The sequence below is a fragment of the Pseudopipra pipra genome, chromosome 1, assembly GCF_036250125.1.
Source record: "Pseudopipra pipra isolate bDixPip1 chromosome 1, bDixPip1.hap1, whole genome shotgun sequence".
Lineage (NCBI taxonomy): Eukaryota > Metazoa > Chordata > Aves > Passeriformes > Pipridae > Pseudopipra > Pseudopipra pipra.
In genome coordinates this window covers 24,979,019-24,993,993 of record NC_087549.1, presented here as the reverse complement: position 1 = coordinate 24,993,993, position 14,975 = coordinate 24,979,019, and the positions used below count along the sequence as shown (strand labels likewise).

The following is a 14,975-nucleotide window of genomic DNA, read 5'->3' as shown; positions in this document are numbered from 1 at the left end:
CTTCTGCCTCTATTACGCAGAGACAACTCTGCTTTTAGGCCTTCCTCTTCTTTCCTCTAGCTGCCAAGAGCCTGATAAAAATCTATTTAGGAAAAGGACACACATGCAAAATTAAACAGAAAGTAACAGTCCTTCCAATGTCCGGACTGAACTCATGAATATTTCTCACTCTAAAGAAAATGAGACATTTAATTTACTGATATTTCCATAATAACTTTCTAACACTATCTAAGTGACATCCTTAAGTTTCACTTATATAGGAGAGAGACTCTAAACACAGGACTGGCAAATCTAAGACTATCAAGAAGAAAAGGAGTAGCTTCCCTTGCCTTAATAAACACCCCAGCACTAACACCCTAACATGTCTGCTACTTGAGGCAGGTCTTGTCTTCATCTTCATCAGATACCTATTCTAAGGAAGTTCTCTATAATGGATTTTTGAGTGTCAGAGAGCCCAAGAGAAACACCAAAACATGAAAACATTTTCATGACAGCCCAGTTTCATGAAGAGGAGAAAAGCAGAGAGGGCAAAGGGAGACAAGCAAAGTCTGTGCCAACAAGGCCTTTAAAGAATTTACTGTCCTTATGGTTTTATTATTTGATGCATTTAAAACCAGTCAGTTAGTATTGTATGTGCTGTGTTGTTTTTCTTTTGTAATTCTGTACTCTACATGAAAGGAAAAACATTTTCACAGTTGGAAATGCAACCTTTCATCAACATAGATGCAGCCTGAATCAGCTTCAGAGTAGAAAGTAACGTGTCAAAGGTATGACGCATTTTAATAACACTGAACAATATTCACTCTTAAAAGAAGGTCTTAATATCAGTACATTGTAAATCCACAGACCATGGCTCACGAAATTGAACTTCCATATGCTGCGCGATTATGCATCTTTTTTTCTGAGTGTAAAAAGCCTTTTTAAGCTGTTATCTGACTACAGTAATTGCCACTTAAATTGATCCACGTCAACAAAACCTGGATCCCTGGAGATTCTCACCTAGAAGTCTGCTCATGGAAGGGGCTAACAGAATGCCTGTGCATCTGAGACTACTTCAGCATTTTCTCAAGCAGCCAGCTGCATGAATAGTTTTCCCCTCTCATTATTTAATACACTGAGGCAGGCTGCAACTCATTTGGCAGTCCTCCCTGAATAAATATCTGTGGATATTTATTCACTTTCCCCACCCCCATTTTTAATGCATTCACTTAAAGCTTGCCCTAAAAGTTTTTGCACCAGGTCTGAAATTTTAGCCAAATTCAGGCCAAGCAAAGGCAGACAGTACAGTCTGTAAAATGGTTTTATTCTCCACCAAGAAAAGAAAGGCAGTGGTTTTAACACTGAACAATTCTGCTGAAGCAGAAGATTCAGTGTTATGTGTAATACCGAAGTGAAAGGGATACAAAGAGAGTGGAAAACCAGAAGATCATCTTTAGCTAGTTTCTTTATGGTGCACATTATGCTACGCTGTCCTAGGTGGGCATCAGCTCCCTCTTTGACAATCACTCAAAATGCTTTACAAAATAATTTTAAATCACCCTCTGCAAGTTCTTATTTTGAACATGGGTAAAGAAGGTAAACCAGTCTCCATGTTGATATGTTTGAAGGAGGGGAAAAAGATTTTTATGCAGTGGATGATGTAAGATGATATCAGATCCAAGACATGGATCTGATGGAAAAGAGAAATTCCAAACGACCACCATTAAAAAGTACAGAGGTTGCCTTTTGTGCAAACCCAGCTTAATAACAGGGACTGGAAGTCCACTGAAACGCATCTGTAGTTAATGAAAGCTCTCTATTAACAGTGAAGGAAGAATTTAACTCAAAGCTTTTCTGTAGGACTTCTCAACTTACCGCTCTACTTATAGCAGACTGTTGTGATACATTGTGACTTCACACAGTGGGTATTAAGTGAGTTAATTCAAAGGAGCTGAAACCTCATTGATCCTAATTGAAAGCAATACACCCAACCAAATAGTTTTCTACCCCATCTGCTCTGGCCTGCCACCAGCTATTCAATACAAGAGAATTAATAGTTTCAGATATTCTAACAGACCCAATAAAAGCACTCATTTAAGCAGGACTGCATTAACAAAGTGAAAAACCAAGGGCAAAATGGGTTCAAATGGAGCATTTTACTCCTAGTTGGCTTTAACAAAGCTGAATAATGCTTATTCTGACTTTTTATGTGCAAGACTTGATAAACTGAATGAGAAGGCACTCAATGATCAGTCAACGAGCATTGATGAATGGTCATTAGGACCCCCCCAATCTCAGGGAAGGCCATTCCACAAAGTGGCACACCAGCTTGAAAGGGCGGACTCACTAATGTCCAGATTTCCCCGCTTGCTTGTTCCACTTTCACTTTCAGACCACTGGCCACCAAATGAGGCTGACATATTGGAAAATAATCTTTTATGGGCGAGTGATAAATAAAAATGGAGGCATTAGCTGGGCTTTCAAATTCAAATCTACTAGTTTTGTCAGCCCCAAAACGTTTTGATTTTCCACCCAGCTGGAAGCTATTAGTGTTTTCTTAAGGCATCCCACTGACAGGGCAAACCCACCTAATGTGTGAGCTGTAGAGCTCATGTGAGGGACAGGGGATGACAACTTCTGGATGCTTTTTGAACATTATTCAGTTGACTGTCCAACCAAAGTACAGTAAAGGCAACACCTTCAGGAGAAGCTCACTAATTTCTTGCTGCCCAAGTACCTCCTAATGCCTGGTGCAATGGTAGCCCACCTAAGCCCGTAATGGGTACTCTCAGTGCTACTTTTTCCATGACATTGTACCTAGCCTTCCTTGGGTTTACTGCACTACCACAAAAGGCTCAAGCTATCCAAGAAAGGCACTTCTTTACAACCTTCTAATTCTTTGCTTGGAAATAGAATTTATATATTCCAATAAGATATGTGCTTATCTGTTAACAGCAGCTCTGAATGCATGCAACACAAAACATTTGCCAGATAACACTAAACATTTCCCTAAGCATTTCCTTATTGGCAAGGCTTTCTGGACTTCTGAAAAAAGACAAATGGGACATTTAAAACATACACTGCTCTGGGAAACACAGACTAATTGAGATTACCTCCACAAATCAAATACTCAGCAGCTGAAACCTACAGTCACCAAGGTGGAAAGAAAATATTCTTGGTTGTCTAAGACAAACTGTTCATCCGGTTACACTGAGTACTGGATTAAATTCATTGGAGATGAGGAAGCATTCATGTCTTTTCAGTTAAGAAAACTTATACGTCATATCCATATTTCAGTAATACTCTAAAGAGTGTTTTAAATCATCTGTTAAGAAAAGGCAACCTTAACAGTGGATTAGACTTAACAACCTAGATTGCATACTACTTTTTGATCAAAAAAGAACCAAAGACATTAATTCTTGTAGAGTACTGTCAGAAATTCCAGTGACATTTCAGGTTTTAAAATGATGAAATATACATAAAGACCTATCATGGAAGAATAGTTCCACAAAATTTAATTGACTTAGAATGGGAGGGACAACATAGGCTTCAGGTCTTAAAGCATGTCCCTCACATGCTCTTTTGCTCTATATATACATTTTAGTAAGAACACTCACATGGACAAACTCACAAATAAGTATCCATTTTAGTGTCTACTTCTTTCACTTGATCTGGCCTGAACAATTTTTGCCTCGTATTTTTATTAAATACTATATTTTCTATAATGTGGGCAAAGTAAATTAGAATTGACTGTTAATTTCTATCATCATTTGACTTCAAAGGAAATTACCACACCATCTGTGCATAGACATCACTCAAGCACTTCAGAAAATTTGATATTGATTAGATATTATTTCTGAAAGGACACAAGAAAATACTGAAGATGCTGTCTCACCAACAGAGAAAGAACACAGTCAGTGTGACCTAGAGAAGCCTGGATGAGAATATCTGTTCCTGCTTAAATAGGGTCATATTTTAAGATACAAAAAGAAGAAGGGGGGGAAGGGGGAGGGGTAAGAAGGGAAGAAGAAAAAAAGGGTTTCAAGCTATCAGATGCTTTTTGACTTGAAGCTCAGAGTGTTTGCTCGTTTAACATGGGCAGGGAAACTCCTCCTGCTGTAGTATATTAACCCTACTTTTGACCTCTAATCGATGTCTTTTCAATGTATTGGATCTTCATAATAAAGATAACATGAGAGCATATGTGTGTGAAAGCGTATCTACCACCAACCATAAATTCGAGCCTTGCATTTTTCTTTGTAACATGTCAATATTTGTGACACTAACTAAACATATTTTATTCATTTGACAAGGACTGTTACATTATATTGAAAACTTTTGTTTCAATGTCACCACCTCCCCGTTTTGACTGATGGCGAGTTAGTTTTGTTAAAACGCACAGGGTGATAGCGTATGCTCCAGTGAACTTTCCCTCCTCTCAGCACCAGAGACAAAAACCTGCAGCTCTGCTCTGTGCTGGCAGCCATCTGGCCAGCTTTCTCTCAATGCCTGCCCCACACCACACTGCAGGCAAAATTTCAGGGCTCCAGAGCTCTGTGGAGCTATTCATGACATACCAATTTCACATTTTCTGCTTGTACGCTTGCAACAATAAATGCTAATGAGGACTATGAATGACATTTTTAAAGACAATAAAAAGGTCTCCAAATCCCTTGCATATGGAGACACTATTTTCTAAACTTCACCTTCTGTTAGGGAGCCATTACACTCTAAAGGAAAAAAATAACCTAAGGAGAACAATGAGACGATCAAAGCATAACCAAGTCCTTAAGAATTCCAAAGAAAACAATGTTTGCAAAGCTAGCTTAATGACAGACAGATTTTATACTGATGTACAGCACTAACACTTAAGCATAGTAACTCCTTTTTTGATAACACTACTTCTCATCAGGGGGCTCAAAAACTGGGGGGAAGAGAGGGAAGCCACAGCAAATTGTCGCTTTCACTGACCACATATAGTCCCCACAAGCCACAGACTTGGACTTAGCAATTACTAATCTCTAGATGAGTCCAAGAATACTCTAAATGAGCCCAAGAATAACCTGTTATTACTAATGGATTCGGAATGCTGCGCTCTCATAGAGATCATTGTACTGAACAAGTGTGGCCAAGACAAATATCAAATTATATTTTATTTCCCCAAATCTGCCAGCAGTGCTATTGCTACTCAAAAAAAAAAAAAATGTTGCCTTGACTCTGGGTAATATCTTTTATATTTAATTACAGACAGCTTCCCCTTATTAGGAAGATTAAAAACACTTTCAGGAAAATCCACCAGGTGGAGCAAATACACAGCAATACAAAACATTTATTTATGCTTGTACTGCCATTTTCAACGGGGGGGGGGGGGGGGGATGGTTTATATGCAAATATTCTTACCTCTTGACCTCCTTTCTTCACCCTTTTGTCATGCATTGATCAACTTGTACTTTTTTACTACATTTATAATGGTACAAAAGCTTCATTCAAAGGGGCCTTCGTACAAAGCTATTGTTCCTGATGAGCTCAATATTAATTTGCAAACCACAATAGTCATCAGATATATAAGGGAAATTAAAGAATAGTATTATTCAACACACACACACATATATATATATTCAACAATATAAGGATAAGATTGTGCTTGTAAAACAAATTGACAAGTACTCAGAAAACAAAGCTTAGTCTTAAATCAGGTAGCAAATCTTTGCACTGGCCTCCACTGTAATGGGCTGGAAAGCTGGCTGTTCTGCACGTCTGGTTATGTGTTTATACACACCGTAGTGCTGGTAACATCACAGCAGTACCTTTGTACAGTATGTTGGTGTTTACTATTAATGCCTTTATTTGAGTATGACATCCATCAACTACTGAGTAATTTCAAGAGGGCAAGTGAATGAGGGCTATAAATAAATATTGCAGCATATCCAGGACAGCTAAGCATTATTTCCGCATTTAAATTATTTGCTTTTCAGAGCCAGGTGAGAAAGCCACCTCATCATCAAATATTTTTACTTTCCCTGATGCATGAGGGGGTCCTAGTGGTACAGAGGTGGGGGGCACATTTTTACATGATGAGAACTAAGTCCTAACAGAACAGTGATTCTTTATGGATAAGTCTTCTCACATTCACAACAGAACAATCCACTGGCAGACCCTGTAATTGCTAAAATGGCAAAGTAATACTACCAAGTGAACTGCTCTAATGCAGTTCAGCATCTGGAAACAGAGCCGAATCAGTACACAGACTCATTCAACCCTCGATGATGGAAAAGCATTATCGCTGTAAGTGACAAAGAGAAGGTTTTCTTTCCATTGTTTCCTTAGGTTACACCTTCCATCACCTTCTTCTCTCTTCCATTCAGTCCCCTCTGTTTTCTCTCTACCATCACATCTGCTCCTAAATTCATAAGACCATCTCCTCACTCTGCTGCACATCTCCCTTCTCCAATTCACTACATGACATGTGCTCTGTTCCAACTGCCTTGGACATTCATCCTCTCCCACCTCTGCTAACCCTGAAAGCTAGAAGAAGTTCCAGGATTTGAAACTGGGAGCACTATCATAAAATATTATCCACAATTAATGCATAAACAAAATTGCAACAACCAGCACTCTATCACTGAGGGACAAACACTGTGCCTGTTAGGTTTCCTTTACAAAACTAAGCCAGAATGGGATCCACTTAATGTGCAATCAGAGGAGCACACCACACTTCCTGGAAGCACAATGTGTTGACCTAATCTTTGTGCTTCTAATCTGACTGCTTCTAATCCATAAGAGCTAAGGAAAATTAACATACTAAATCTTTGTTTCTTTAGGAACTGAGAGGAGCCTTGAGGAACACAGGCCTTTAAATGTATTTTCTTTTTACCTTGTTGTGTTGTACTACACATGGTGCTTCATTGTAGCCATTCAGGAGAGAAGCAGAAGAATGAAGAGGTGATTATGAAGTATAATTTCATACCAAGAGCAAATTACACCACTTCATACTAGGAGAACATCTGCAAAGAGCAGCAGTAAGTGTTTGGGCACAATGCAAGGTGTCAGTTTTAATAAATCCCAAACCAGCTTGGGAACCATTATCTGCAAAAACTTTCCTTAACCAAGACTGTCACAGCAGAGACTTGCAGTGATGGCCAAGATAAATATTTTTCAAGCAAGTGCTGACTTAAAACCATTATCTCTGAGGCATTTTTGAGTGGCAACCATGGTTTAAGGGCTATAATTTTCTGCCATTTTGAAAGAGGCACTAGACACCCGATGAGTAGGAGGAAAGACAATGTGATGGTTGTCATTACCACATGACCAAGAAAAAATTTCATTTAGTGTGCTGCTGGTTGAGGTGGGCAATGGTTGGCTACAGGTCATGGACAGTTCAAGCACATCTGCTTATGCGTTTATACACACAGTAGTGCTGGTGACATCACAACAGTACCATTGTACAGTATGTTGGTGTTTACTATTAATGCCTTTATTTTGGTAAGACATCTGTCAACTACTGAGTAATTTCAAGAGGGCAAGTGAATTTCATCCTATAGAAACACACGATGAGTATTTAAATTACAGCTCCTTTACAGTATGACAGGATAAAGACATTTAAAACTACATGTCTAAGTAATCCACTTACTTAAAGGCACCTTTACACCAGAGTAGCCTAAGAAGTTTGTAATAAAGAAAGGGGTCTGATTCTAAAGGTGAAGGATTATGTACATATTTAAGAGTTCATCAGATCACGATTATCAATCTGATAACACTATAACAGCTCTTTTGTTGCACCATCCCCTGCAAATCCTTCTCAGATAGAGGATTAGTGGCACAATAGATGGCAATGACTCTTTTGGTTCCACTGCTCTACTGCTGACTCCCAACTGCTTATGTGTGCTGAAAGCTCTCAATGAAGGGTTCCCACAACCCTCGCCTGACAATATCTGTATGCAAGAAGAAAAGTATGCCCTTATATCTGTATTGCAAATTCCTAATGAAATAGCAGGGAAAATCTAAGTGACTGCATGAAAGATTTCAATCTCACCTACAAAGTACCCCAAATCCCCAGCATATGAATACGTTATCCAAGACTGCTGCCATAACTGTACAGACTGGATCGAAAGCTTTCAGAGTGAAACAAAATGAAACCTTCGTTTATTTTCAACTCTCCTTCTCTACTCCTACAACCACAAATATCGTTATTGGAACAGCTTCTGCCCACAACAATAAAAGGCAATACTCACATGCTACACTCATTTTTGCTGGAAAGCCTTATTAATTATGTTTTCTCTCTCTACTACTTGTAACTGGTGATCTTAAGTTCTGACAGTACAATTAACACCACTATGCTATAAACTCTAGTATTAAAATTGTACAAATAACAGTAATATTCTTCATTTATCATTCTTCACAAACACACACACATACACACACAAAAAAACCCAAAGAAACCTCCAAACACCTATTCAAGGCCTTTGCCTAAATAAACATTCAGTATCTTCCAGCTGTAACCGTGAGCTTTACATCCCAATGAACACTTTCAATCTACTGATGCAAACCTGAGTGATGCACAGAGCCCTGTCTGCACCTTCAGTCTGTTGAGTGACCTCAATAAACAGCAGCTACGAGGAGCAAGGGCTATAACTGACCCTATCCCAACATTTAAAATTGAACATCAAACTGGACACCTAAGAAAATCACACGAATAGTGAGAATGGAAGTGTTGATAGCTGACACTACTGTTTAATGGGCCATGCCAGAAACAAACAGTGGCTTGGCTTGAATCCATGGGATGAAGAAAAATATTGTTGCCAAGCATGCTGAAAATGACAAACTTAATATGCCAAGTATGATGATAACTACAAAAAAATTTCCATTTTCAAAAGTTTAATTGCTGCATAGCACTAACTACACCTCCATTTGCTCCTCAGAAGACTTGATCTTTGAAAAAAAAGAGGTCAAGCAAGGGGAGGGAAGAATCAAGTAAAAGAAAAAAGGCACAAATTCAGAAGCAAAAGGGTTAACAAGTTTTGTTTTAGTCAGTATTATATCAATGCCAGAATTACAAGGGAAAAACTAAAAAGAGCCAATTTTTTTTTTATTATTATTATTCTTTAAAAGAAAAAAGTCAAGCCTATCTGTCACAGGGTTGTCCGGGCTGGAAGAACCGGCAGGAACCTCAAATTCCTGACCAAACCCTCTTCCACACAATGCCTCCTGAATGGAAGGAACCGAGGCCCGGCAGAGATAGCCCGCTGTCAGGAACCAGCCCTGACGTTTGTGGACAGACGGGGCTGGCCTCGCAGGATGTCAGAGCAGCAAACTGCTGTTCGAGATACTGGGTTTTCACACACTCCCAGCCTGGATGTTTTGCTCTTCAGGTAATTAAACAAGGAAACAGGGCTGATGTGTACGAGTCTGACCCCTGTGCCGCGGCTCCGCGGTTCTGCACATCAACTTCCGCAGCAACCACCCCGAGCATCAGTAGAGTCTCCTATTGCTCTGCTTCTCCTGACACCAGGCTCTAAAACAAATCCTCCTGGAAATATCTGCAGCTATTTCTTTCCCCACCTCCACTCCCCCCATTTAAGAAGGGCTAAATTATTTACTCTGTTCCGCACACTTTGCTGCTTTTTCACAAAAAGAAGGAAAAAATTAAAGAAATGGGTACTTTTGGGTAGTTGTTCTTCAGCCAGCCATTCAAAATATTAAATTTATCAGGGGGAGGGGATGAACAGACAGAAAAATGAAGCAAGGGATTCCCAAATTACTGTTTAGTTTAAGGTCATTACTCAAAATGAAAAAGATTCTGAAAAGTCTTGCCAATTCATCCAACCAACTGCCAGACATTTGCTTATTTAGAAATAAAGTTATTCTGATTTAAGCATTATTGAAGAGTCTTTGTCTTACAAGAGGACATAAATCATAGAATCAGGCATTAGAAAAATAGACCAGTGTTTTCTCTTTTTTTCCCAAATTTAAAAAATGGGAAAAGGCAGGTGTTACCACCTATACTTGGTGAAAACCCTACACAGGGCTGCTCTGTGACTGACCTAGTTTCTATGCTCTTTAGAGGCTATTTAAACAAAAATGATTTTTAAAAAAGGCAACACATTGCTACTTCTTTCTGAAAAATCCACAGAATAGAATATTGGCTGAAAAGAGAAGAGCCCAGAAGAAAGAGGAGTACAAAAGCATGCCTGCTTGTCTGTGTTCAACACAAAGAACATTAAATGAAAACAACTGGCATGCTGCCAAATTCCTATACAGGCAAAGAGATTCAAATAAATTGATTTCACGCATCACACTGACCTGGGATCAGTGAGCAGTGGTACAATACACTTGCTGCTCCATGTGGGGCAAAGCCCATTAACGTTATCAGAGCCACAATACACTGGGGGGAAAGGAGGAGGGAAAGGGAGGGGGGGGCACAGAGGAGGAACCCAAACTCTGCAAACTTCAGAGAAAAAATAATTTTGGAAAAGGAACTTGAGCTGGAGTGCTTGGTTTGAGTTTACTAATACCACTGCGAGAGCTCGTCCTCTGCTCACCTCAAAGGCTTCAAAGATCGTACTTTCAAATAAAAATAAATATTAGTGTCACACACACACACTCCCTCTACATTCTACTTTTAACACAGTTGTTCTCAAACTCAGTTATTCTCTGTAAATTTCCTCCCTTCCCCATCCGCTAGCATTTTATATAGATTATGGGTTATTTTCTTTGTACTTCAAAAGCTGGATTCTTGCCCAGGACACTCTTACTGGCTCAGAAAGTAAGCTCACTCAGAAATCGCCCACTGCTCTTAACTTGCCCAAATCAACCTGACCTACAGAGAAAAATGCCTTATTTGCAAGGTAGCAACGAGTAGGGCAATGGTTCCCTTTGCAGAGTTACCCATACACACTTTCTCACACCAGAGTACTCTCTCCAAACCAGCTGTTTCAAACTTCACTTTCTGACGAGGTGTGAAGTAACCCATGTGTGCCGTGGAGCCTCTCCTTGTCATCCAGGCTTTGGTTTTTATTAAGCTCTCTCACACTCCAATCAAGAGCAATGCCAGCAAGCCACAGGTGTGCACCACATGAACAGATGAAAATCTGATTGTAAGGACAATTCACTGCCTATAATACACTTGTCCTCTTTTGCATCTGTGGTACGTTAGAAGGGGAGTTTATTATTTCCATTGTACTCTTTAAGATACATTGGTAAGCAAGCAATTGTTTTGAAGATAAAAAAGGAAACCAAGAAAAGACAACTTTGAAACAGCAAAACAAAGATGAGGATGCTTGAAAGAGGACACATCAGCAGAGGTAGTCAGTGCTACAAGAGGCTGTTACTTCAAGGAGGTAATAGATTCAAAACACCTTTTACTTTGCCTTTTATTCCATTTTGGTATGAAATAGCAAGTCAAATCTTGGTCACAGCAAGATCCATATTAAGTTAAGCTCTAATAGTGTTGGCTTCACCTCAAATCACTCATTCATATTAAAAAAAACAAACACTCATTGAAAATGTGGAGCTTCTTGGGCCATTTAAGACTAAAATTTTTCAGCATGTGAAAAACACATACATCCAGAAGTAGGTACCTTACCCAGTCACCTCAATTCAAGTAAATGTCAAAATGGGAATGCCTAACAACACTTCACCACTGATCACTCTCTAAGAGCTACAAAGCAGTTTCGGATTCTTCACTATCACGGTGAAAACTATACAGTATCATTAACTGTGTAAGATGTGTCATAGAGAGGATGTGTTTATTTAGGTATAAGGCTACACTGATAGAACTGCACAGGAAAGGGAATCAATTAGTACACAGCAACTTCACAATGGCAGAGATGTGCCTGTACCCACATGATACAGGCACAATGGTGAATAAGAAAGTTAAGGTGCTGTTCCCTCCATTTATGAATACTTCACAGTAGTACCATCAGATCATTTGGCTTTATAAAGATGAAGTGAATTTTAGGCATATTAATTCCCTTTCTATAAAAATGAATGATATTAGAAAATAAGCCCTTCTCCCAAATTTCCACTATCCTGCACGTGCTCTGACAGCAATAAACCACAATAAGCTTCCCATTAGTATGCCAGTACTGCATGCTTCAGGCATGATATCTTTATTTTTATATTTATTTATTTTTAAAATCCTTTATAAAGACCCATATGGCAAAAGAAACCAACCAACAACCACCTGTACAGGGTACACTTGCACTTTGAAAAACAGACTGTAGATAGTAAAAAGGAGAATTAGTCAGAAGCTACACACTGCTAAATTAGCAAAATAAAAATGCAAGAAGAAACCCTGCTAAGATTATTCATTCTCTTCCAATGGTGCCTGAGTACAGGAAGGTCCCAGAGAAGCACTTACTTGTTTTAAACTGAGCTAGGAACTCGAATTAGAATGTAAATTCATTTTTAATAGGATTTAATTTTTTAAAAGTATGTTCACACTGGTGCACAAAACCTCAGGCCCAGCCCCTTTCCACAAGGCGATGTGCAGAGGCTCCCACTGGCGCTCTCAGCTGTTCTCCACCTCTCCACACTCCACAGACAGAGCAGCATGGGCCATGGTGTCTCAGGTGGGAAAGTGATATCATCAAGGCTTAGCTACCTTTAAAACTGACCAGAGCATAGCCCAGAGTATTCAGACACTGTTCACCTTATTTTGGTATCATACTCTATCAAAGTTATGTCAGGTGATGTGGTCCAGTACTGAGAAAGAAAGTTATCCAAGTGTGTTGGAAAGCACTTAAAATCAGTTTAGCAGTTTCTTGCCATCCAGACACACCATTTTAGGAGAAAAAATGTAGTTACAGTAAAGATAGGAATGACAGTCATGCGTTATCTAGAAATTTTGTCCTGCAATAGCAGATTTACTTTTCCAGTAAAAATCTTTACATACAAGAAGCAGAAATATCCATTCTCAATATCATCTCAATCAAATTTATCACAGATTCCCAATGCAATGAGTTTACCAGAGGCCTCCACTAAATTACAAACAAGCGTTATGCCAACGTGATTACAACTGTCCCTTAACCTGGTTGCAAATACTGTTCCACCTCACAGTTCAGGAAACTGAACTTCATTATTTCCACAACCCAGCCAATAATATTTACATATAAAGAGCAACTATGTCATCAAAAACACAAAAAGAACTCCACAGTTAAAAATTTCACATATACGTATTTAAGATTTTAGAAAAGTCATCACTGGTGGGATATTATTGGCATTGCTGTACTCTTTCTCAGCGATATTAAAACGAAGACAGCACCTTCATTGATTTAGGCAGACTCTTTGGAGGCTAAAAGGAAAGATTTCTTTTTTAATTACAGTTTACAAGGCAAGGTACAATCATTAAAAATAACTTCTAAAAGGTATGCACATAATAAAATCAAATATTTTTCCGTTCCTTACCTTGACAAAATTCAAAGTTCCCTTTTTTCCGGCAGTCACCTATCACTAAACTCAGTGCTCTCCAAGTGTTTCTTTTGACAGATATCATTCTCCACCAATCGCTCTGCTAATTTCCTCTTTCCTTTTCTGACTGGGACAGATACTATGTTCACCAGCCCAGAGATCAATCTTTTCTATTGACAACAACAAATGAAAAAAAAAAAAAAGCATATATCACAGCCAGTTTGAAGCACCACACCCCTTCATTTGCATTATAATAGCAGTCTTTTAAATAAAAAGGGAAGACAGAAATGTTATCATTCTAAACCAATTAACCACATTTTTGTAGCTAATATAAGGCAGCACTTTAAAACTGCATCAGTTCTTCAACAAAGGCTGTTTCACAACTTGCTCTGTTAAAAAAGTTGACATACAGAAGGCAACAAACTAAGGGCAGCCTATATTATACCTAGTAGTCAATTCTATAAAAATGCTTGGTTTTGAATACATTTACATAATATAAAATATTATATACTTTACCTGGTTCAACAGAAGCTCTAGAGAATCATTTATTAAATGAACATGGTTACTAAAAAGAGAGACCTCCCAATTTAGACATTGCTATACTGATTTGTACTTGTAAGTCATAACAGCAAACACATTTAAACAAAGAAAGGCAGATCAAAAACCTATTGATATATTTACAAATCATCCTCCCACTTTTGAAAAGACAATTTCCCTCCCACTCCAGCACCTACAGAAACTGTTTATTTGGGCTACACAAACACTCTGTCATTTATATGAGTCTGTATTACAGTGTTGTCAGGTTTTCCAAGACATTAATATGCTTTTCAGGGGTTCATAATTATGTCAAGACAGAAAGATTTTCAGAGCCAGGCACACACAGTTACGTACATGCTTCAGTCTGCAACCACTATTCAGGTATTTCAGGACATAAAGTTAAGCATGCATAAGGAGCTGCCGCAGCTGCATGCATGAAACCCAGCTCAACCCTCTCTGGACTAGATCTTTCTGAAAAAAAATGCATCGCCCAAGGGCATTTGCAAAAGATCACTTGTGTTTGTGCTAGAAATTGCAATCTATCCCACAAACAAGCACCCTTCCCAAATCAAAACAAACCTTCCCAAGTTAAGGTTTCAGAACAAAGAAGTTCACCAAAGTCCTTTCTTTCCAGTGGCCCACAGCCCTGATAGAAGCTAAAATTCCACTGATTTTAGTGAAAACAAGTGGTAAGAACTGCAGGACTCTACCCAGAATTTGGTAACTGTGGAGCTTTCAATGTGACACAACTGCCTCTGGTATTTGTAAAATAATCTGCAAAATATGGTTAGGACTCCTCAACTTGTGTACAATAACTACTTTTCTAAAATGATTTTTATTTAGTATAAAGTTCTCGACTTGTCATAATGTTCTTACACAGGCAATAAATTTACCTTTCAGTTGTGCCTTACCGTGAACTGTGTACTTTTCAATTGCCCAGACTTTTGCATAACACTTTACATTTCCATAAATGCATACAACATTCTCTGAATTGTTGTTATTGTTTCATCTGATTTTTATGGCAATAAACTCATGCCCCTACCGAAACTGAA

General features: G+C 38.7%; 1 protein-coding gene across 6 annotated transcripts in view; it reads right to left on the bottom strand.

Moving 5' to 3' along the window:
• RUNX1T1 (RUNX1 partner transcriptional co-repressor 1) overlaps positions 1 to 14,975 on the bottom strand; it is a 112,470-nt gene that overhangs the window by 78,978 nt on the left and 18,517 nt on the right. For 2 of the 6 annotated variants that reach the window (XM_064649010.1, XM_064649019.1), the window contains exon 2: positions 13,384 to 13,556. The exons of the other annotated variants lie outside the window; for them this stretch is intronic. In XM_064649010.1, the coding sequence (XP_064505080.1) occupies positions 13,384 to 13,471 (88 nt within the window). In that variant the 5' untranslated portion in view covers positions 13,472 to 13,556. The remainder of the gene's footprint in view (positions 1 to 13,383; positions 13,557 to 14,975) is intronic. 6 annotated transcript variants of the gene reach the window in all.